Source organism: Leopardus geoffroyi, chromosome D1 (assembly GCF_018350155.1).
Source record: "Leopardus geoffroyi isolate Oge1 chromosome D1, O.geoffroyi_Oge1_pat1.0, whole genome shotgun sequence".
In the NCBI taxonomy this organism is placed as follows: Eukaryota; Metazoa; Chordata; class Mammalia; order Carnivora; family Felidae; genus Leopardus; species Leopardus geoffroyi.
This window is the reverse complement of record NC_059329.1, coordinates 87283097-87308537: the sequence shown is the minus strand read 5'-3', so window position 1 is coordinate 87308537 and position 25441 is coordinate 87283097. Positions and strand designations below refer to the sequence as shown.

Sequence of the window (25441 nt, the reverse complement as noted above, 5' to 3'; positions counted from 1 at the left end):
TTTGGTTTTGAACAATGTAAAATAAGTCAAGGATTGAAATGTGCTTTTACAATCAAAATTAATTGGGGTGTCTGGCTGGCTCAGTCGGTAGAGCATGCAACTCTCGATATCAGGTCGTGAGTTTGAGCCCCACATTGGGTGTAAAGATTCTTGGAAAAAACTATTTTAAAACACAGCAAATATGCTGAGCATGTATTTACTTGGAATACTTAATGTTTTAAAATAGCATATGAAGGTAAAGGCAGGATATTATTACTCTGAAAATTAATGAATCAGGATAAACTCGTTTTTACATATTCAATAGTTAATATAGATTTGTACCTAATAACTTTACAATAGGACTTTACAAAATAGGTGTTGTGTGAAGAATCTATAACATGATGATGCTTTTGGATAATAGAATACCTCAGTTTTCAATTCTTAAAAAAAACCAAACAAACCCTCAAAACATTCTGATTTTGTTGTTTAAAAAATTGTTTTCATTTTAATGATCTGAGTTAGTAACAAACAAATATACAAAATTGTCTTTCACATTTCCATACATTGTATTATGGACCACTTAAAACTCTGGGCTACAAATGCAGGTTTCTTTGTATCCTTAACTTCAATCATTGTCACTTATAAATAAAGGTGATTTTTCAAAAACATGCATTTGTGAACATAGATGCCAAAAGTTGTACATGTAAGTTAATGCACAACCAATAGTGTACATTGTTCATTTGTGCAGTTACGTGTCAAATGCAATTGACATGGGTAGAAGCAGTTATCCCAGGACAGTTCACTCTGTTTGAAAATCATTTTTGAGAAGCAGATGAAACTGTAGTTCAAAACAAAAACTGTATTCTACAAATACAATAAAATTCACAACTTGCACATCTGAAGCAACTTTTGGGACCCAAAGCTGATTTAATAACCCTGCTGCTACGTTGGGTTTTTATTGGTGTATCTTCAAAATCATAGATTGGAAAACAGCTGTTTCAACAAAAATAAATATATATATTAAAAGGAAAGTGAGACTTTAAAAAATGTGAGGAAAGCTTTGAAACCAGTAATAATGTATGAGTCACCTATCATTTTCAAGTTTTAGAAACTTAAAGAAATTTAGAAACTTAAAGATAATCTGAATGTCTCCTGTTTTAAATTAAGATTTTTGCACCTCACCAATGTTTTCTATTTGATAGTGTAAAAGAAGAGTGGACAGTTTGTATTGTTGACTTACTATGATAAATTCACATCATCATAAGTTTGTGACTTCATTAGAGATCAAATAAGTGGAAACTGGATTATCATGAAAATGGGAACAAGGAAGCTCCTTCTACAACCACCAGTCTGAACTACAAATAAACACCAACACAAACTGATTTTTTATATTATTTCCAGATATATCTGCAGGAAGGAAAATCCAATCTTTCTTAAAAATGTTTTTCATGGGTTGTGGCAATGTGTGCTTTACCTCTTTAATTCTATCTACAACCTAAAATTATTTCTATACTACAAATTTCAAACTCCGTGGCAAGGAATGTGAATGCTAATCAGCTAGGTATTTATTCAACTTCATACAAAGAAAGGACTCATGAATGGTTATCATAATAATAGTCCCACTTTTTGCGAAGGCCCGAGTTTGAGGCCTTTGCCTATATTAATGATCAAATGAGAGAAGACAGTGCCAAACAACTGGGTCTCCTTCAGGCAGTTATCACAGACTTGGCCTCTGACATTATGAAAACACTTGTTTTACTAAAATGAATACAACTGCAAACATTTTGAGGACAACTGCAGTTGAAGAGGAAATGGGTTATTTTCTATAGGAAACATAAGTTAACTTTAAGGAAATGTACCTGTTTTCCATGGGCCTTAACAAGGAAATGTGGCTAGTGATTTCAAACATGTACTTCAAGTGTTACCTAAATGCATGATGGCATTTCAACCATCAATGATTCAGGAAAGTTAAACTGAGGGAGGAAAGACATGTACTTATGTACTTAGAACACTACATTAGGAGATGTAGTTATCTACTCTGCACTTTGGAAACGAAAGAAACCAATTCTGTCCAGAGTCAATATCAGAAAGAAATATGGCTGCTTCCTACTCTTCTCCACCTGGTGAAATTAATTTTATGATGCTCTCACTGTTAAGTCTCTCATTTGAGTTAGGCAAAATGAATCTAATAGGTTACTTTTGTTTTCAAAATCAACTGTTTAAACAGGTCTTTTTAGAAACTTTCAGAAGTGGAACATTTAACCCTTGAGAGAAACTTCTATTATTATCTCATCTAATGGCAGGTACAAGGATTGTTGGATTAAGAATTATTGCTTTTAATAAGATAACCATCAAAAATAAATATGTAAGCTTAACTCACTCATTTTCTACCCAATGCTACAATGTTTTACTCTCAAATCAAGTCACGTGTTATCTTTAATTCTTTGCCAATTTAGCAAGGTTTTAAGTATAAGAAGTTGGCCTGTTAACTCAAAATCAAGACAACAGCAATGTCCACATAAGCATGTCTTATTTGGGCATTGAGCAGTAACACTGCTTTCTTGATAGGGCTTAAGGCACTAAACGGTGGTAAAATAAACAAAAAGTATGATGATTAACAACTTCTTTATAATCCTAAAAAAGGAGATCATTTAGAAGGACACTAGTAAATCTTTTTCTCAAACAAATAAGGCATCCTGTTGGCAAACACAAATAAAACAAAAGGTCATGTTGAACCTAATACATTCACTGTCTCAGCTATACTACTTGAAACACTAGCTATCAAACTAAAGAAAGCTACAACAGCATGTATAAAGGTTGGAAAGGCACCAAAGGAGAGTTCTACCACTTGCAGTTCTAAGAGTTAGGTAAGCTGTGTTTAACACTGCATGTAGCCTAATCATAAATTTCATTCTTCCAAACGTATAACGTGGTGAATTTTGATTTGACAAATCAGTTTATCAAGTACTAGTTTAGTAAGAAATTTACTTTCATGAATTAGAAAATTACTGCAGTGTCTAACACAACTCCATTTATAAAGCTAAACTAATTCTAGTACTGAATGCATATTGTGGATAACACTGAAGCAAATCTGTATAAACAAAAATGGTTACCTCAAGATAGAATTCACAATAGAAATTCCATATACAACTAAATAAGATTTACTGAAAATAATGGAAAGTGTAGTACAGATACATCAAACTTAATTATAACCACAACATTTTCCTTGTGAAAAATACAACTATTAGTGAAATAAAATGTACAATTGAAAATTTTTCCAAAGGAAAAACAGTATAAACGAAAATATTCTTCGAGATAGGGAAAATAGTATGTCATTGTTTTTCTCATTACAATATAATTTGACACAAAAAGCAGTCCTAGAATTGCACCAATTCCACATCCAGTTTCCTGAACATGTTAAGAGTAAAAGGAGTTCGTAAAGCAGAATGCAGTTTCTGAATTTCATATTTTAAATTGAGGATATTCTCATACAAAATGTCACATCACACCAGATCTGTTTACATAATGTACAATACTTTCCATTTTGTGGCCAGACATGAATATAAACATATGCTTTCTGTGCCACCTCTCTTTCATTCTGGTATTTAGTCAGAGTCAGGAAAAAATAATCAAGTTACGTAAGTGTTATTTCTCTAGCCATAAAGAAAAATTATATTTAGTGCATGCTTCATCATTTGTCAAAAAACATTTCTGAAAATAAAACTCAGTTACTCAATGGTTTACAAAATAGAAAAGTCATTCATTAGGATAAAAACGTGGTAGGGTTTTAGGTCCATTTCCAAAGGACTGACTTCCTGGGCAGCACCGCTGTCCTTCAGCAGAGGTCATGATGCAAGTTCTATGGTCAAAGCAGGTGTGCCCGCAGGAGACCACTGCCTGACATTCAATTATCTGAGGCTCTGCACCCCCTTCGACCACCCGCCTCTGCCAGTTCATTAGTGCTATAAAATAGACGGAATTTTTGTGGAAATGTTAGGAACATTTCTGCTGTACATGATTTAGAAGTTCTCCAAATTTTTCAAATAGGTCTTCTACCCATTTTACATTTTTCATACAAAGTTGAACAATTTCTTCCTGTCCTAAGTCTTCATTTCTTTTCTGCACAGAAGAAATCTAAAATAAAGAGAATTGCCACATTAGCTTATACTTATCCCTTTATTAGCTCTTAATAAGAGCTCACTGTTTCTAGATCTCGAATGAAAAGGATTTATGAATCCACCTACAAATACTGCTTTAAAAAACAAATTCCATCCATGGAGAATGATTATGTCACATAAATTCAGGTGAAGTCTAATCCTATCATTTTTAGTTCCAGGAGGGCAAGGAGGAAGCTAGAAAAAAATGGCTCAAACTTTCTCAATTGCTTCCAGTTGTGTTAAATTTAAGTGGCCAATTTTGGGGTCAATTCTACATTTCAGAGCATTGTAAAAATAGTCAACATATATTGCACGACCATCTTTCCAGCACATTATCATCAAACACATCAAGTATAGCCTTGGGCCAACTTAACTCTTTATTAAAAAACTGGTAGTGCTGGTCAAAAAAGATACTACTGTCTAGAACCATTAAACCTTTGAGGAAATTGAACTTTATTATCCCACCTACAAAGTGGTAGTATGGTCATATATAATTTCTGAGCAACCTCAATTATGATACTTAAAAGTTATAATTAAATTTTAACTATCATTTCTTCCTGCCAAGGCACAAAAACCCCTTTCTCTGCAATTAAGTGGGATAAAGCCATTCTAGTGATAAGGAAGACAGCAGGATGTCAAAGCAGTGCCTGAAGTGAATTAAAGCAGGATCATTCTGTATTATGGGAGAAGAAAATGAAATAAAGTACCATTTATTATGGCAAGGTAAGTAAGCATAATAGCTTAAAAACATTACCACTTACAACTTCCCTAAGAGCCTCAGATTAATATGAGCACAACACATAACAGAGATACTCAGAATAACATTATTTACAGGACAATAGAGAGACATATTTTTCAACAGTTTTCTTTAAAACATTAAAAAACCATGATAGGTATGGAATCCTTAAAAGTTCAGAAAAAAATTTTCATTTTTAAATAAGTGAAAAAAATTACCTCATCTTTACATATCAGATAAACATGATATTTGTAATGATGGAGTGAATGATACAAAGAATACAGCTGTATTTTCTCTGGATCAACAGCAAACTCCTATAAAAAGAAAAGAGTTTATAGGTATATTTATTTCATGGAATATTTGAGCTGCGAATACTTTTTCCAAGAACACTAGACCAAAAGTCTCAATGGAAATCTTAAAAATAAATGACTAATATGGCTAGATATATGCTTAAATATGGACAAGAGGCTTATTCGATTAAGAATTTAAATTGTATTTTAAAACCTTCACTCTTTTTCCTGAATATAAACACACACTATTTCAAAAAGTTTAAACATAGAAAAAATTTAAACAGTAAACATGTAAGATGGCTTATAAAGTAAAAGAATCTATAATCTCTTGCTTTAGAGATAAATAAGGTTAACAGCATGGTATATATTCTTTCATATTTTCCCTCGATGTATACTACGTATTAATAACTCTCATTCTGTAATGGGAAGGAAATCCTACTATACATATTGTTCTGCAACTCTATTTTTTAGAACTTATTTTTTCCTAACTAAAACTTGAATATCTATTTATTACATATATCCCCCCGCCACTATAAATGATATGAGGGCAGGGATTTTTGGCCATTTTTCACTGTTATATTCCTAGTACTTAGAACTGTATTTGCAAACTGTAGGCACTCAAAATATTTTACTGAAAGAATGAATGAGTATCTTTTTAAAAAGTACATAGTATTACATTATCTGGATGGCTCTTTGTCCAATCTCCTACTGGCAAAGCATAACTGGATTGCTCTTACTAACAACTGCACAATGAGCAAGGGCATACGTTTTTATACATTTGTGAATGTGTTTCTACAGAATATATTTTTGATGTGGAATTGATTGGTAAAACTGTTTTCTGAAAAGGCAATAATTTAGACTATGTTTGAAAATGAGTGAATTCCAATTTCAATAATTTTACAGATATGGAATATTGAATCTCATGGAAATGTGTATGCTCACTTATCTATATGCATTTGTATCCAATGGTAAAAAGTATATGTAAAATATAAATACAGGCATCAGGTGATTCCTTGCCTATTAATCTAGTTTAAAAATCTGCGAGCACTAACTACATGCAGATACCCTGCTGAACGATGGAGAAACACAAAGAATAAGACCAAATCCCTGTTCCTTGAGCTGGAGCTGCTCATGCATATCTGAAAAGATTTCATATTTACAACAAAATTTAGTAAAATATTTGCTTCTTTCAATGTTTTAAATAGGAATTATATTAAGTGGAAAAGGTATAATTATATCAGTCAATATCTACTTACTTGTGCAGATTTGGTGGTTGTTTTAGAAGTCCTTAGAGTTTTCTTATTATAAGCTTTGCCATTCATTTTGATTTTAGAAATAGCAGAACCCCCACTTTTTGCTTTAGAGTCACGGGTAATTATTGTTAGTTCAGGAAAACTTTCCAAAGCATTCTTTAAAATAAAGCAAAAATAACTGACATCAGAAGAAAACTAAACTACTTTCAGCTATTCAAAATTTATTTTAAAAAATACAGAAAAAAAATACATACATACATTTATGCTTAGTACACACACGAATATGCAGAGGGTACAGATGGCATGTGGTAAATATATACAATACAGATATATACACGGGTATTAAACATAGCTACAAATTCTTTGTAGCTCTTCCATCAAGATGTGGAATCTATTTCCTCATCCCTTAAATTTGAGTGAGCCTTATGACCTGCTTTATGCCAACAGCACATGGCACTGTAGGGACTCCTTAATGAGGCAGGGAGTTCTAGTAATGCCTCTCTGTGGCTTCAAAGTAGGGGAAAGAGGGACATATGTTTCTCCAAAGCTTTACCAATTCAACTTGGCCAACCCCTGCTATAAAGAATTCATTGGATCACAGGTGAGGACGAGAATAGTGAAAATGAGCAGCATCATAATACTTCTCTGGCTTTACTACTCCTCTGCCTTTTTTGACTACGGTTGTGTTAAGAGAGTCTAAAACAGGTCTTGATGAATTTTTTGGCCACAATGACACAGTAATTACTCACTGACAAGTTAGTGGTCATATAGCCAAACCAATTCTAGTCCATACTTTTTTTTTTTTAATTGTTATTTATTTTTAAAGAAGAGAGAGAATGCCAAGCAGGCTCTGCGCATTCAGTGCTGAGCCTGATGTGGGGCTCAATCTCAGGAACTGTGAGACCATGACCTGAGCTGAAATCAAAAGTCTGACACTTAACTGACTGAGCCACCCAAGTGTTCCTCTAATCCATTCTTTAAAAGTCACTGGCACATTTATGCCCTTACCTACTCGGTAAATCATGAAAAGCCACAAACAATAAAGAATGATCTTTATAGCTAAATTTAACTAGTTTAAGTATTGTTTTAAGGTGGTGGAGTGTGTGACTCTTGATCTCAGGGTTGTGAGTTTGAGCCTATGTTGGGCATAGAGTTTACTCAAAAAAAAAAAAAAAAAAAAAAAAAGAAAAAGTTGTTTTAAAAGATTAAATTGAGTAACCACTATCATTTACTATTTTGAATTCTGACAATATACAGGTTCAAGTGCCTCCATTATTTTGATTATTCAGAATGTAATTACCATTTGACAGGCTATACTGTTTTATAAACAGTTACAACCTTTAGGGCCACCTCTTCCAAACTCTGTATGGGTTCCCAAGTACTTTCTGTGACAAGATGCTAAAGATGATTGGAAGCACATGGATTTCTGAGGAAAACAGAACATGATTTACTTCAAAACGCCTTAGGATTCCTAAAATTACTAAGATCATCATGAGTAATGGTGTTAATTATTTCTAAAGGACTGACAATCTTTTACAATCTACTGTTTGTATTTTGGTTTTAAAATGCAAAATGCTGTAAATGAAAATAATAAAAATTAATAACTAATTTCAAAATCAGAAATTGTTTTTTTTCTGTGAAAATAATATGAAAACTAATTTTTCAGTTGTTCATTATAAACTATCACATAAGCTTTAAATATCTACAGAGTCTATTAAATTTCAAGTGGTGGCTTTATTTTAATACAAGTTATTAGAGAACTGGTTTAACATTCCCCCCCCCTTTTTTTTCCACACAAAAGCCTTCACACAAATGTTTTGAGAGAGAGACAGTGAGTGAGGAGGGGAAGACAGAGAGGAAGACACAGAATCTGAAGCAAGCTCCAGGCTCTGAGCTGCCAGCACAGAGCCCAACATAGGGCTTGAACCCACAAACTGCAAGATCATGACCTAAGCTGAATGCTTAGCTGATTAAGCCACCCAGGCGCCCCTCCTTTTTTTTTTTTTTAACATTTATTTATTTTTGAGAGAGAGAGAGAGAGAGAGAGAGAGAGGAAATGCAGGGAAGGGGCACAGAAAGAGGGACACATAGAATCCAAAGCAGGGTCCAGGCTCTGAGCTGTCAGTGCAGAGCCTGACACAGGGCTCGAACCCATGATTTTGAGATCATGACCTGAGCTGAAGTTGGCCACTTCATTGACTGAGCCACCCAGGTACCCCAGAAAGGGTTTAACATTTCTAAATGGCTAGGCAAGGGGAGCCTAGCTGGTTCAGTTTGTAAAGCGGGAGACTTGATCTCTAGGGAGGAAGTTTGAGCCCCATATTGGGTATAGAGATTACTTGAAAAAAAAAGGGGGGGTACCTCAAACTGCTCATTTTTAAGATTTGGTAAACTTTTAGAAAACACACATCTAAAAGCATTCCCTTCCCTGCAGAAAGCAAGGTATTTTCTAAATTTCAATTGATAATAGCAGTTAAGCAGAAAATACTGGACTGTAGTCTGCAGGCCAAATTCTTAGTACTGGGCTTCTTACTACCTTTTGACTTTTTTCTCTGTAAGAGCACGTCTGTGAATGATACAGGACTATTAGTAGTTTGGTGTCATTTAACTTTTGATTTTTTTAAGTAAACTCTGCAACCAACGTGGGGCTAGATCTCATGACCCCGAGGATCACATGCTCTGTTGACTGAGCCAGCCAGGCAACTCTGGTGTCATTTAACTTTGAACTCAATCTCAGAGCCTTAATTTTTACCTAGTAAAATGAAGTCAATTTTCACTTTTATGTGGAGTCTGGATAAAATAGGGATGTGAAAAAGCTATACAAATTACCCAAATGAGCTGAAAACTTACATCCACACAAAAACCTTCACACATATGTTTATATACTAGCTTTATTGATAACTGCCAAGATTAGGAAGCAATCAAATATGTCCTTCAGTAGATGAACAGATAAACTGTGGTACATTCAGACAATGGAATATTATTTAGTGGTAAAAGAAATGAGCTGCCAAGCCATAAAAAGACATGGCAGAAAAAATTCTTTTTTTTAAAACAAGTTATTTTACAGATCTTTATTTTTTTATATTTTTTCATGTTTATTTATTTTGAGAGAGAGTGTGCGTGCATATGTGTGCAAGCAGAGAAGGGGCAGAGAGAGAGAGAGAGAGAGAGAGAGACACAGGAAAGAGAGAATCCCAAGCAGGCTCCACGCTGTCAGTGCAGAGCCTGTTATGGGACGGGGGGCTCAATCCCACGAACTGTGAGACCATGGCCTGAGCTGAAATCAAGAATTGGATGCTTAACTGACTAAGCCACTCTGGCACCTTTTTATTTTTTAAGTAGGCTCTATACCCAATGTGGGGCTTGATCTCATGACCCCTAGATAAGAGTTGCATGCTCTACTAACTAAGTCAGCCAGGTGCCCCCAAATCTTAAATTCTTATTAGTAAGTGAAAGAAGCCAAACTGAAAAGACCACATACGGTATAGTTTTCAACTATAGGACATTCTGGAAAAGGTACAACTATAGAGTAAAAAGATCAGTGGTTGCAAGAGGTTAAGTGGGTAGGGAGGGATGAATACAGCAAAGAGGATTTTCAGGGCAGTGAAAGTACTCTGTATAACACTTTAATAGTAGATAACATGTCATTATACCTTCTCCAAACTGATAGAATGTACAACACCAAGAGAGTCCATGCAAACTGTGGACTTCAGGTTATAAAGATACGTCAATGTAAGTTCATCAATTGTGACAAATATACCACTTTGGTGGGAGATGTTGATAATGGGGCAGGTTGTTCATGTGGGGTAGATGGGAACTCTTTGTACTTTGTTCAGTTTTGCTGTGAACCTAAAACTGCTATAAAAATAAAGTCCAGGGTTGCCTGGGTAGCTCAGTCAGTTGAGCATCCAGCTTTGGCTCAGGCCATGATCTCACAGTTTGTGGGTTCAAGCCCCGTGTCAGATTCTGTACTGATAGCACTGATATCAGATAGCTGATAGTCCAGAGTCTGCTTCAGATTCTCTGTCTCCCTCTTTCTCTGCCCCTCCTTCCCTCTCTCTCAAAAATAAACATTAAAGAAAAATAAAAAAGAAATTCTATTTATAAAAATTAAAAGATATACAAATGTATAAAAAAACTTTTCCCAAGGTAGATATATGATCAAAAGATTCTAAACGTTATATGTTATACTTAAAAAAAATTTTTTTTAATGTTTATTTATTTTTGACAGAGACAGAGCATGAGCGGGGGAGGGGCAGAGAGAGAGGGAGACACAGAATCCGAAGCAGGCTCCAGGCTCTGAGCTGTCAGCACAGAGCCCGACGCAGGGCTCAAATTCACAAGCCGTGAGATCATGACCTGAGCCGAAGTTGGATGCTTAGCCGACTGAGCCACCCAGAAGCCCCTCAGCTTTTCTTACTAAAAGTATAACATATAACATTTCGGGGCACCTGGGTGGCTCAGTTGGTTGAGCGTCCGACTTCGGCTCAGGTCATGATCTCACGGCTCGTGAATTTGAGCCCCGCATCAGGCTCTGTGCTGACAGCTCAGAGCCTGGAGCCTGCTTTGGATTCTGTGTCTCCCTCTCTCTCTCTCTCTGTCCCTCCCCTGCTTGTGTGAGCACGCATGTGCTCTCTCTCAAAAATAAACAATAAAAAAATTAAAGAAAAAAAGGAAAAGCTGGAAAAATTTTACTACTAAGTAGCTTCTGTGATAAATTTTGTGTTTAGATTAGCTTCTTATTGTTCTATATTTTTGATGACACCAAGACCAATTTAAACTATATATATCTACCATTATGTTAAGATAACTTTTCCTCAGATATTGAGTAAATCAGACAAATAAAGGAAATTTTTATAACTATGCTAAGAAAAGGCCAATTCTAATTACAGATGAAATGTGAAAATTTTGAAAAGGTTTAAAAGAAAAATAAGACTGTAATTTGGTAGTTTAAAGGAAGTACTTTTGAAAATATTTGGAAATTATTATATAGCAGGAATTCTAGATAAATATAAAAGCCTAAAAAATGAACTTAAGCAAAAAAAAAAAAAAAAAAAAAAAAAAAAAGCAAATGATTAACACTAAGAATCTGCTTAATAAAATGAAAAGACAAGCTAAACAGACTCATAATGAATAAAAACTAAATTTTCGTTTGGTGAAAAATTTTATAAAACTGAGAGTGACTTTCATAAATTTCTTGCCTATTATTATTTTTTTTTTTTAATTTTTTTTTTCAACGATTTATTTATTTTTGGGACAGAGAGAGAGACAGAGCATGAACGGGGGAGGGGCAGAGAGAGAGGGAGACACAGAATCGGAAACAGGCTCCAGGCTCTGAGCCATCAGCCCAGAGCCTGACGCGGGGCTCGAACTCACGGACCGCGAGATCGTGACCTGGCTGAAGTCGGATGCTTAACCGACTGCGCCACCCAGGCGCCCCTTTGCCTATTATTCTTAAGACTATGATTGCCAGTGAGTTTGCTAATAAATCATCTGAAGGAAATACCTTGAATGGCTGATCCAAATGAAGATTCAAAAGAAGTCTCTTTCGGTTATCATTCAGCATGCTATCTATTTTTTTCATATGAGGCAAAAGTAGCTCATCTAAAACAAGATAAAAATTTATTGTAACAGGATAAACTATCAACATAAAAACTTGTTAAAAATCCAAGTTTTCCTCAAAGTTAAGATATTAAATTCATTGGTGTATGTAAATATTACTTTAAAAATATTGGACATGTAGCTTTCTGAACAAAAGGTAACTTGAAAAAATAGGTTTGCAATAGCCAACCTGAGAAAGAAACAGCATAGTATGAGAACAGGATCAGAAGTCCTGGGTTTTAGCCCTGTCTCTGCCACCAGAATTGATTGATGACAGCTAACATGACCAGTGAGCAGACTGCCTAGTTTCTCCAGACCTCATTTATCATCTGAACAATAATCATATTACAAAATACAGATTTATCTGACATTATAAAAATCTATAAAATACCAAATATGATAGTCTTAATTTAACTGTAGTTTGGGCCAAAGAAAAAGTAGGGGAAGAAAAATGATCAAAATCCAGTTTCAAAAACACAAGAGAAGAGTCAAAATAGTTATTTCAGAAAAGGACAGAGTAAAAGTATGATAAAGATTTCTAACCAAAACTTTTTACTTTCTTTTTCACCCCTCTAAAACTTTAAGATCTTTTTTTAAAAAAAAGCACTTTCATTGGAGAATTAATTACTTTTGGTGTTGTATTAAATATTTTAGGTTACTAGATTATTTCTCAAATTATCAGCATAATAATATATTTTATAACACTACCTTTAATGACCATTCTGAAAATGTATATGTAATCCTCAGAATCTGGCCGCTAATTTCATAGATGAATAAAAGTATTCTTTATATTTGGAATACAAACACAAGCAGTGACCAGCAGAAGAACACTTCCTCTAATTGGAGAAAAAGTCCTTAGTGAGGAATGCATTCTGAGGTCACTCACCTTAGATACACACTGTGATAGTTTTCTTTTATCTTTCTAGTAGTGATTAAATCTGTTCAAAAACTGTAAGAATTTACATTTCACAAAACAAGGTTTAAACAGCTGTGGATATTTTAAAAATGTTACCATTAAAAAAAATAAAATATAACCATTAAAGTCTTTCCCCCTTATATCAAATAGAGAAAAATCAGAAAACAATGATAAGCAACAGAAAAAAAAATCAATTAAAATACAACTACCCAAGAATTGCCATTACTAAGAAATGTATGTTGTATGATGCAAGGAGTTTTGATTGAGAGAAAACATTTAATGGTGAAAACACTGATGTGGGGAATTAACTATGGGTTTTAATTGTGGTTATTCAATGATTAAGTTGTTCTATAACTATGAAATACATTTAATCTTTTTGAACCTTAGTCTACAAAATAAGTGTTTTAGAGTAGATAATCTCTAATGTCTCTTCCAAGCCTACATGACTCTAAAATTTTAGACTGATGAATGGATTACTGTCTCTGATACGGTCAAAAAACAATGGACCAAAAATCAGAAGACTTGAGATTGTAATCCTTTTTCTGCTACATGCAAATTGTGGGCTCTTAAGCAAGACACTTAACCTCTAGGTGCCTCACTGTCTTCATCCACAAAATGGCTGTCTGAATTGTTTTGGGAGTAAAACAGAATAATGTATATCAAAGTATGTGGAAATAACATATGTATTATTAGGCATTACTGTTGAAGTATATTGTTAGTGATTTTTGTTACTATCTTTTGATCATACATGCATACAATCATTTTGATAGGAGGGTGATGGAAACTGACTCATTAACAACTCTTTCATTCCCTCTTTTAGTTTCCTTGGTGAATGCTACAGTAGATGAGTAGTAAATATTAGCAAGCAACATTAAATATATGAGTCACCAGTTATTTCAGATATCAATCTCATCTCTATTTTACTGTGAGGAAAAGTTACTAAAGGAAGAATATAAAGGAATAATATTAATGAATATAACCTAATGCATACATTGCTTTATTATTAATTGATTAGAATATAATTATTTGGTGATGTATCTTTTATGAGACACAAATAATGTGATTTTAATCTTTATACCATTATTATCCACTTCATCTTTCCAATCATTAGAAAGCAGAATGTGTTGACCTCTGGACCTTGCGTGTAACATAGACACTTAGTGAAATGTTATAAGGATGACAAAGATTTAGAATTGAAAGGAACTAGTGGGTACTTACATAATTTTCCCATGAGTAGGAATCAATAAAAATACATTCAATCTAAGAAAATCCCTCAATATAAATTTGTTCAAATATTGACAATTCATGAAAAGACAGGAATACTTTATAGAATCAGTATCATGAACATGTGAACTGACAATATACAGATATCTATTAGAAAACCTACATACTAAACACATAACTAACAGATAAGAATAAAGAAGATCCATGAAGCACTACCAAGAAAGTACTACTTAGCAGACTGTACCATTGCTCTTCTCTAAGGCTTGCATTGTGTCAGGGTCCAAAGCGATGCTAACAAGCAATTCCATGTAGCTCTTAAAGGTTTCCTTCATCGCTCTTGTGTTCAAAAAACGAGTGACAAAGGGAGCTGGAGGATCAAATTCTGAGAGAGTGAAAAGACGAAATATTAAATATTCTTCCTGATAAATTTAAAAAACACTTTTATTTATTAAAAAAGACTACAAGCAGATAAAGGGTTGTAGATAAAATTTCTTCAAATTCAAGCTTCTCACATTTGGCTTTTAAAAACACCCCAGGTTACAGATTCTCAAAGCTGGTTTGCACATCACAATCACTAGAGAGCTCGTAAAACAAAACAAAACAAAACAAAACAAAACAAAACAAAACAAATCAGCTTGCTGGACTATTAAAACAGAATCTTTTGGTGGGGGTGGGTGGGTAGGTGGTGGTAGCAGTAATGATGAGGTTTAAATATTATACTTCTAAAGGTTCCCAGGTGACTCTGAAGCCCAATACTAGCCCAGCATTGGTAAACATCAGCCCCACAGGAACCTGTTTGTTCTCCCCTGGCTGTGCTACTCCAGAACTCATGGTTTCTCTAGATTGAAGAAACTACATAAGACATCTAATGTATGAGTTAATATACAGCCATCTCTTCTTTTTTTAATTCTACACTTAAATTACTGTAAAATTCTGGTCTAGAGCCAAGGCATATACACATTTTTAAAAAATATATAAAATAGCCCATACACAAGGAAAACTTCACTCAAGTTCAATGGCAAGAACTTCAAGATTAGAAATGTCTCAATTTTTACTTTTTTGATTAAAATACATAACTTGTAAAAAAAAAAAAAAGTTTGTTTGTTTGTTTGTTTTATACACACACAGGCCCAAAACGGTGTCACTTAGGGTAAGGCCCCAAGTCATTACCAGGACTTAATAACAGGACCAGGACATAAGCCAGGACATAATAATACCTAACCTAACTGCAGTTTCAAACCCCAGAAATGTAACCTTTACCCAGTTAACATGGGAATTTCCTGGTCAGCACTAGGAAATTTACTGATAGATCCTTTTTGTTCCACTTAGGAGGGTGACCTTGCCTAAAACAGTGGATTTTTGCTAATAATTTCCTTTTTACCACTCCCTCTCTACTTTTAAAACCTTTCCTTTTCTATAGCCCTTTGGAGCTCCCCTCTACTTGCCACATGGGATGCCGCCTGATTCATTAATTGAATAAAAAAGCCAGTATGTTTAAAACTTACTTGGTTGAATATTTGTTATTTAACAAACTATTATCACAGCCTTTAAAGCAGTTCTTAAAGTATGGTCCAAGGATCTTTTGAGGTTTCCTCCAAGATCCTTTTCATGATGTCAAAATTGTTTTCATAAAAATATTAAATGCTATATACCTTTTTTACTCTGTTGACATTTGTAAAAATAATGATGGGTAAAAATGCTGGTGCCTTAGTATGAATCAAAGCAGTGGCACCAAATTGCACTAGTAGCCATATACTTTGCCATCTCCCTGACATGCATTTAAAGGGGAAAAAAAGCCAGTTTCAAATAAGAATAGTCCTTAAGGAGGAGCACCTGGGTGGCTCAGTCCGTTGAATGTCTGACTTTGGCTCAGGTCATGATCTCGTGGTTTGTGGCTTTGAGCCCCGCATCGGGCTCTGTGCTGACAGCTCAGAGCCTGGAACCTGCTTCGGATTCTGTGTCTCCCTCTCTCTCTGCCCCTCCCCTGTTCACACTCTGTCTCTCTCAAAAATAAATAAACATTAAAAAAAAAATTTTTTTTTTAAAGAATAGTCCTTGGGGAGCCTGGCTGGCTCTATCGGTGCAGTGTGTGACTCTTGATGTTGGGTCCTGAGTTCAAGCCCCATTGGGTAGACATTACTTAAAAAAATGAAAAAAATAGTTTTTCATGAAGCAGTAAAAATGATTAATTACATTAAATTTTTTACTCTTGAGTAAATGTCTCAATATTCTGTGTGATAAATTAGAGGTACAAATGAAGCACTTCTGTTTTAAAGTATGATGGTTATCTCCAGGAAGAGCATCCATGCAATTGTTTGAGTTACAAGATGAACTAGACCCTTTTCTCCCCTTGGGACAACCATTTTCATTTGAAAGAGTGATTGCCAGACACACCATGCCTATTCAGACTCAGGTATCTGGCAGACATTCTCTCAAAAATTAATGAACCTGTCATTCAAAGAGAACAAATGACAGCATTTACTAACAATGACAAAATTTGAGGTTTCATTTTTTTTTATTTTTTTAAAAGATTTTATTTTTAAGTAATCTCTACACCCCATGTGGAGCTCAAATTCACGACTCTGAGATTGAGTCGCATACTCCACGACTGAGCCAGCCAGGCACTCCCAAAATTTCAGGTTTCAAATGAAAATCAGAATTCTGGAAAACATGTATCTACAGCTGTGAGCTTGGCAACATCCCCGTACTTAAGGAATTCACTGATGAGATCAGTGGTAATATTAGTGTTACACTGTAAAAATGTATGACCTAAATGTAAGAGCTAAAATCATGAAACTCTTAGAGGCGCCTGGGTGGCTCAGTTGGTTGAATGTCTGATTTCAGCTCAGGTCATGATTTCATGGAGCCCTGCATTGGGTTCTCTGATGTCAGCACAGAGCCTGCTTTGGATCCTCTGTCTCCCTTTCTCTGCCCCTCCCCCACTTACATGCACTCTTTTTTTCTCTCAAAAATAAACCTTAGGGGCGCCTGGGTGGCTCAGTTAGTTAAGCTTCCGACTTTGGCTCAGGTCATGATTTCGTGGCTTGTAAGTTGGCTTGTGAGTTCCAGCACCGTGTTGGGCTTCATGCTGACAGCTCAGAGCCTGGAGCCTGCTTCAGATTCTGTGTCTCCCTCTCTCTGACCCTCCCTTGCTCACGCTTTGTCTCTCTCAGAAGTAAACAAACATTAAAAAAATTAAAAAAAAAAAAAACAAACCAACATTAAAAAAAATAAAGTCATGAAACTCTTAGGAAATATAGGGGTAAATCTTCATGACCTTGTATTTGGCAATGGATTCTTAATATGACACCAAAAGTCTAAGCAATAAAAGAAAAAATAAAGAAATTTGGCTTCGTTAGAACTTCAAACTTTTTTCTGAGAGAGAGAGCATGCAGTGAAGGGGCAGAGGGAGAAAGAATTTGGAGCAGGCTCCAAGCTCAGCGTGGAGCCTGATGCAGGGCCCAATCCCACAAACCTGGGATCATGACCTGAGCTGAAATCAAGAGTTGGATGCTCAACTGACTGGGCCACCCAGGTGCCCCAGAATTTCAAACTTTTGTGCATCAATGGACATTATCAAAAGAATAAGATAAAATATTTTAAATCCTACATCTGGTAAGGGTTTATTATCTAGAATATATAAAGAACTCCTACAACTTCAGAACAAAAGAAGAAATAGCCTAATTAAAACTAGGCAACATATCAGAATAGACATTTCTTCAAAGAAGATAAGGAAATGGACAGTAAGCACTTGAAAAGACACTCAACATTAGTTGTTAAGGAACTACAAATCAAAACTTCAGTCATATACCACTTTACACCTACTAGGATGGCTACAATAAAAAATAAAACAAAACAACCCACCAGAAACAAAAAATAACAAGTATTGGTAAGGATGTGAAAAAACTGGAACCTTACGCATTGCTGGCAGTAAAGTAAAATGGTGCAATCATTGGGGTATTTCAAAGGTTTGGTGGTTCCTCAAAAAGCTAAACATACACTTATCATATGGCCCAGCAACTCCACTCCTAGGTATACACCCAAAACAATCAAAAAAAGACACAAACATATTTGTATGCCAATGTTCATTGCATGCACCATTTACAATAGCCAAAAGGTGGAAATAATCTATGTGTCCATCAAAAGATGAAAAGATAAATGAACATACAATGCATAAACTTACAATGAATAGCTGGCCGTAAAAAGCAATTAAGTTCATACACATGCTGTAACATGGATGAGCCTTGAAAACATTATAAGTGAAATAAGACAGATACACTTATATGAGATATTTAGAGTAGGCAAATTCATGGAAACAGAAACTAGATTAGAGATTACCAACAACTGGGGGAAAGAGAGAATCGGTAGTTTTTGCTTAATGGTTACAAAGTTTCTGTTTGGTGTGATGAAAATGTCTTGAAAATAGTTGTGATAGTTGCACAACAGTGTGAATATAATCAATGCTACTGAAATGTACACTTAAAAATGGCTAGGGGAGCCTGGGTGGCTTGGTCGGTTAAGCATCCGACTTCGGCTCAGGTCATGATCTCACGGTCCGTGAGTTCGAGCCCCGCGTCGGGCTGTGTGCTGACAGCTCAGAGCCTGGAGCCTGTTTCAGATTATGTGTCTCCCTCTCTCTGACCCTCCCCCATTCATGCTCTGTCTCTCTCTGTCTCAAAAATAAATAAACGTTAAAAAAAAATGGCTATAATGGCAAATATTATGTATATATATTTTAGCCCAAGTTTATAAAATGTGGAAAAAAAATGAAATAGAATATGTACCTCAATGAGCTAACAGATATTTTCACACGCAGAATGGATAAAATCATTCATGAATTAAAGATACATTCAAGGGGTAAGAGAAACCAATAAATTTTAATGTAATAAGCATGAGAAGTTGAAGAAGCTACTACTGGTCAAGTTTATAAAATAAAAAACTTTTGAGTATCAAATAATAAAAATATCCATAATTGTCTGAAAAGGTAATTAAAAATCAATATAGGGGCGCCTGGGTGGCTTGGTCGGTTAAGCATCCGACTTCGGCTCAGGTCATGATCTCACGGTCCATGAGTTCGAGCCCTGAGTCGGGCTCTGGGCTGACAGCTCAGAGCCTGGAGCCTGTTTCAGATTCTGTGTCTCCCTCTCTCTCTGCCCCTCCCCTGTTCACGCTCTGTCTCTCTCTGTCTCAAAAATAAATAAACGTTAAAAAAAAATTAAAAAAAAATCTATATAAGTCTGGGTTTTCTTTTTATACTGAAATATAAATTTCAGTATTATATATTTCAGTATTATACTGAAATATTATTTTTAGCTGAAATAATATATGTAGAAGCAAACATGAAAATGCTACTCTTCTGTTAGTTTAGGAAAATATAGTAGTTAAAAATGTTAATAAGTAATGGGTTTATTTTATTTTTTTACATTTAAAAAATGTTTTTATTTTTATTTTTTTGAGAGAGAGGGAGAGGGAGAGACAGAGTGCGAGTGGGGGAGGGGCAGAGAGACAGGGAGACACAGAATCTGAAGCATGCTCCAGGCTCTGAGCTGTCAGCACAGAGTCCAACGCGGGGCTTGAACTCACAACCATGAGATCAAGAACTGAGCCGAGATCAAGAGTTGGGGGCTTAACAGAATGAACCACCGAGGCACCCCTGTAATCTGTTTATTTTATATTTGAGAGAGTGGAAAAAACAGAGCTTGAGCGGGGCAGGGACAGAGAGACAGAAACAGGATCTGAAGCAGGCTCTAGGCTCCAAGCTATGAGCTGTCAGTACAGAGCCTGAGGCAGAGCTCGAACTCAAGACACCGCGAGATCATGACCTCAGCCAAAGTCAGATACTTAACCAACTGAGCCACCTGAGTGGCCCTTGGTTTACTTTAAATAAATATTTTAAAAATTTGTTTTAGGGGCACCCTGGTGGCTCAGTTGGTTAAGCATCTGACTTTAAGCTCAGGTCATGATCTCGTGGTGTCATGAGTCTGAGCCCCGCCTCAGGCTCTGTGCTGACAGCTCAGAGCCTGCAGCCTGCTTCAGGTTCTCTATGTGTGTGTGGGTCTCTCTGCCCCTCCCCTGCTCATACTCTGTCTCTCAAAAATAAGTAAACATTAAAAAAATTTTTTTAAATTATCTTAATAGACATTTGGTAAATGTCAATACATATAGCCCACAAAAGCACAAGTATTTTGGAATCCTCAATAAATCTGAAGATTATAAAAAACTCTTAAATAATTTTAAAAACCACCAATGTAGAAATCTATGTTTATTATCAATATTTGCCTTTTAAGAAATAATCAAAAACAATAAAAATGCTTACCTATTAGTGACACCTAGTGGCAACTCAAGTCACCATTAAAGAAAAACATCTTGAATGTCATTTAAGGAAGCGGTATAATTGCGTGCAAATTTAGAACCTAAACCATTCCATTCTAAACCATAGAAAGGAAAGCAAACTACAAAAATTACAAGTATTGCCTTCCATACACACTCAAAGCACTGAATATCTTTTTTTTAATCTTTAAAAGAATTAAATTTTTTTTTTCCATTTTAATTTTTGGGTGTGGGGAGGTGGGGGGTAGAGAGAGAGGGAGACAGAAAATCCCAAGCAGGCTCTGTGCTGTTAGTGCAGAGCCTGACATGGGGCTCAAACCCACAAATCATGAGATCATGACCTGAGCCAAAATCAAGACTAAACACCCAGGTGGCCCAAAGCACTGCATTTCTTTATAAATTCTGATGTTCAAACTTCATGAGTAGCTTTTATTTTTTTATTTTTATTTAATTTGAGAGAGAGAGAGAGAGAGAGAGAGAGAGAGAGAATATGACCTGGGGAAAGGGGCAGGGGGAGAGAGAATCTCTAGTAGGCTCCCAAAATGGGGCTTGACCTTGAGATCATGATGTGAGGCAAAATCAAGAGTCAGACGCTCAACTACTAACCAACCGAGCCACCCAGATGCCCTACCATTCTCTTTCTGTTCAAATAAGCTTTAAGATAAGCTCCTAAGCAATGAGCTTGTAATGTCAGAATCCAACCTGGTCATCAACCTCAATAGCACCCCAACACACAATTCACCATTTATATTCAACCTGAATTTCTCATGTGTCCCCCTCTTCCATCCCTACTGCCCCAACTTCAGACTTTCAATTTATACCTGAACTATGAGGTCTTGTAATACAAATTCCAATTTTAACATGTTGCTCCCTACTCAAATCCTTCCAGGGACTCTCCTTTGCTTACAGGATCCCAGGCTTTTTAGCTTTAGCTTGGCATATCCGGCCTTCTATCATCCTTTCAACTTTTTCTGCCTACCTCCAACTTTATGCTCTAGAAGGGTCACCAACCTTTTTCTGTAAAGGGCCAAGTGGTAAATATTTGAGGCTTTAATGGTCACATGCTCTTTGTAGCAATGACTCAAATCTGCCACTGTGGCAGAAAACCAACTATATGAAAATATGTAAATGAATCCGCATTCCAATTAAAACTTTATTTACAAGAATAGGCTGCAGGTCAGATTTGACCCACTGGCCAGTTTGCCAACTTTTGCTCTAGAATGAACTGCTTGGTATTTCTTACTTATATTCACAACAATTTGATGGCTAATGGAATGTGCACTAGTATATTCTTGTGTTTTACAGCTATCTCAGGTTTAGTTTCTAATAAATCAATATACCTATATCTGTATCTAGCCAATGAAAATGCTCTTTGGTGTCTTTTAACAGTTTTAAGAGTATAAAAGGGTTTGAAGGTCAAAAAGTCTGATCTATTTCAACCTTTTCATTTTATAAAAGAGAAAAAAGGCACAGAGAGGTCACCTAGATTAGTCAAGGGTACTGGTTGGCTAGTGGCAGATATATGGCAGTATATATTATATTATATAATTAACAAATATATTCCATATATTCCAAATATATTCCATATACTTATATTCCATATAAGTATACATTATTATATACATTATTATACCCTATTAACTATAGTTTCAGAGTTGCTGCCTCCTAGGCTCATTTTACTCTTTTCTTCCAGCATAAACATAGACTCTGAAGATTAGAACCACAGAGATTACAGGACTCAGCATAAATGATCTGATCCAATCCCCATCCTACCCAAAGAGGCGAGATAACTGGCATGACTATGGCAGCAGTCTTCTTTCAGTTCACTGTTCTTTTCTACTTTACAAGGCTGCATGTATGGGCAAAGTGTACTTCAATTAGTGTTCAAGGAATGAGAATTTATGTATGTATATATGTATGTATGTATGTATGTATGTATGTATGTATTTATTTATTTATTTATTGTATTTATTTTTAAATGTATTTTTATAAAAGCCTAGGCAGAACTTAGGTAGGTAAATCCCCTGAGAAATAAAACAATTTTGAATTGTGAATATCATTGCTTCTCTCTGTTCATGTAGATAATCTAAAGCTACCAAGGTATTCACTTCATAGAGAACTTACCCTCATCATCACTACTAGTAGAATGGATCTCAGGACTGGAGTCAGATTGGGATGATGAAAACTCTTCTTTCCATTTCTTCCGCTTCTTTGGTGGTGGCTCAGCCTTTACTTTCAGCTGTTTGACTTTGGGTTTCACTGAAGGGGCTTTTGTAGTTGTAGTTTTTGGTGTTGGAGGATCAGAAGTTTTACTGCTACTACTTGGTTTAGCCTGAACAGTTCTGCAATGTTACAAACAAACTTCATTAACACACTGCAATCTTGTCAGATTAAAATAAATTAGACCAAAAATGAATAACACTGTGAAAAAAAGTATAATTACCTCACCAACATCTCCAAAATAAAGCCCAAGTCCCATACATCTCCAATGATGATTCCCACCCTCCTCCCGACAAATTCTCTTGAAATACCCTCTAACCACTGACATTCAGTATTCAGTTATTAAGGGACTATTAATTTAATCCCTATTTCTCTCTCTTTACTCCTTCTCTCCCTTTATGAACTCATTTTCCTGAGGATGAAGCTGTACAACAGGTGATCAAAGGGCTTTGGGAAGTAATGCATGATAAACCATCAATAGCCATATGTAGTAACTCTGACCATCTGAAACTCTCAGATTCTTGTGGTAGCAAGTTTTGGTGTGGAGACCAACTACATCTGTCCTAGAGCCCTTCAAGATTTGCCGTGTTAGTTCTGGAGATTTGAGTAGATAAAATTCCATCATAAAAATAAGGTGCACTGCTTCTAATAAGCTGGAATCTTAATCAAACTAGACCTTACCAGCACTAGATTGAGAATATTTAGGGTCATACCCCCTTTTCCCATACAGATCACGGGAATGTGGCTAGGTCAGTTGTCTTCCAGATCCATGTTCCAGACAACCCAGATCACATTAATATATGATAATTCTATTGTATACTTGCCTGGTAATGTATAGGTTTTAGAGATTTTTCTCAAAATTTATTTCAGTTTAAATTTGACACTCCATTTTAATTTTCATTTTATGGATAAAAAAGGGGGCTTCAAAAAGGTTGTGTTACTCTAGGTCATAAAAAGCTGGATTCAAACCTCCTGACTCTAAATCTATTTTCCCTCCATTACATTAGGGTGACACCAAAAGGCTTCTGGGAAAGAAAAGAGTACCTATCCCACCACAGATGGTCATGAGCTTTACGGCTCCGGTCTCATTACTTCAAAAAGAATCACTTATTGGGGCGCCTGGGTTGCTCAGTTGGTTAAGCGTCTGACTTCAGCTCAGGTCATGATCTCACAGTCTTGAGTTCGAGCCCCACGTCGGGCTCTGTGCTGACAGCTCAGAGCCTGGAGCCTGCCTTGGATTCTGTGTCTCCCTCTCTCTCTGCCCCTCCCCTGCTTATGCTCTATCTTTTTCTGTCTCAACAATAAATTAAAATATTAAAAAAAAAAAAGAATCACTTATTATAGCAGACACTGAATTTTTAGACTTGTATATAATGAAAAAATGTTAGGCTCTTTAACTGATGTAATTCTTTGTTTAAGACATTGTGGGTGTGGGCAGATGACTGGATGGCTCAGTTGGTTGAATGTCTGACTTTTGAGTTTGGCTTGGGTTGTGATCCCAGGGTCATGGGATCCACACTGAGTTCGGAGCCTACCAAAGATTCTCTCTCTCTCTCTCTCTCTCTGTCTCTCTCTGTTTCTCTCTCTCCCTCTGCTTCTCTCCCCCACTTGTGCTCTCTCTCTCAAAAGTTAAAAACAAATTAAAAATTAAAAATTAAAATTAAAAAAAAAACATTGCTGGAGTACCTGACTGGTTTGGTCAAAAGAGCATGTGACTTGGGGTCACATACTTGGGGTTCTGGGTTCAAGCCCACACTGGGTGTAGAGACTACTAAAATAAAATTAACTTAAAATAAAAGACATTGCCAAAAATAAGCCTTTCATATATATATTACATATGAAAATAAATACCTGATAGTTTGTGAAGGCTTACTTCTTGGCTTTTTGGAACACACTCTGACATATTCCTTTTTGTTTGTGTTTTCAATGAACTTCACGTATATCTTTTTGTATTTACTCTTTGCATCTCCAAAATATCCAAGGTACTAAGGAAAGAAACACTATGAATTACATACTTATACATTCTGTACATAAGATATTTGTTGGCTTGACTATTACATTAGCATCCTTTAAGTTTTTCAAAATGCATCTCTGGCCAAGCTACTTTTCACCCTCAATAAAAATGATCTCAGTCTCATTCTTGACTGTAAGCCCTTACATAGAAGCTTACATTTGGTTAATCATTTGGCTAATCATCAGATGCTTACTTACTCAATGCTGTTAAATAACTACGTAAGTATAAAAGAATCACTTTTGTAAGTCTTCTGATAAATTGGGATGTTTGATTGGCAGAATAATCAATATAGTAGCAGCCCCTGATTCCATATGAACTTTTTATAGACTAATAACTAATTCATTTTTTTTAAAAAGGTTTTATATATATATATATATATATATATATATATATATATATGTGTGTGTGTATAAAGTGATTTAATTTTTAAAAACTGGTATTTACATACTGATTTTGTTTTATAATCAGACTATCAGAGTATTATATTATCACATTTTACATCAGAAATGCTTAATATAAAATACATTTGATTTAGGGGCGCCTAGGGACGCCTGGGTGGCTCAACTGGTTAAGTGTTTGACTTCAGCTCAGGTCATCATCTCATGGTTCGTGGGTTTGAGCGCCGTGTCGCACTCTGTGCTAATGGTACAGAGCCTGGAGCCTACTTCAGATTCTGTGCCTCTCGTTCTCTCTGTCTCTACCCCACTTGTACTCTGTCTCC

The 25441-nt window shown here is 35.6% G+C and overlaps 1 protein-coding gene across 3 annotated transcripts in view; it reads right to left on the bottom strand.

Moving 5' to 3' along the window:
- Positions 1 to 456: 456 nt before the first annotated feature.
- The window catches only part of QSER1 (glutamine and serine rich 1), an 84223-nt gene continuing 59238 nt past the window's right edge, over positions 457 to 25441 (bottom strand). For 2 of the 3 annotated variants that reach the window (XM_045484889.1, XM_045484891.1), the window contains exons 7-13: positions 24558 to 24691; positions 22611 to 22828; positions 14401 to 14538; positions 11922 to 12019; positions 6419 to 6571; positions 5091 to 5186; positions 457 to 4113 (exon numbers count right to left, since the gene is read on the bottom strand). In XM_045484889.1, the coding sequence (XP_045340845.1) occupies positions 3973 to 4113; positions 5091 to 5186; positions 6419 to 6571; positions 11922 to 12019; positions 14401 to 14538; positions 22611 to 22828; positions 24558 to 24691 (978 nt within the window). In that variant the 3' untranslated portion in view covers positions 457 to 3972. Of the gene's footprint in view, positions 4114 to 5090; positions 5187 to 6418; positions 6572 to 7715; positions 7842 to 11921; positions 12020 to 14400; positions 14539 to 22610; positions 22829 to 24557; positions 24692 to 25441 lie in introns of those variants that run through there. The other variant, XM_045484890.1, reaches the window with a different exon arrangement.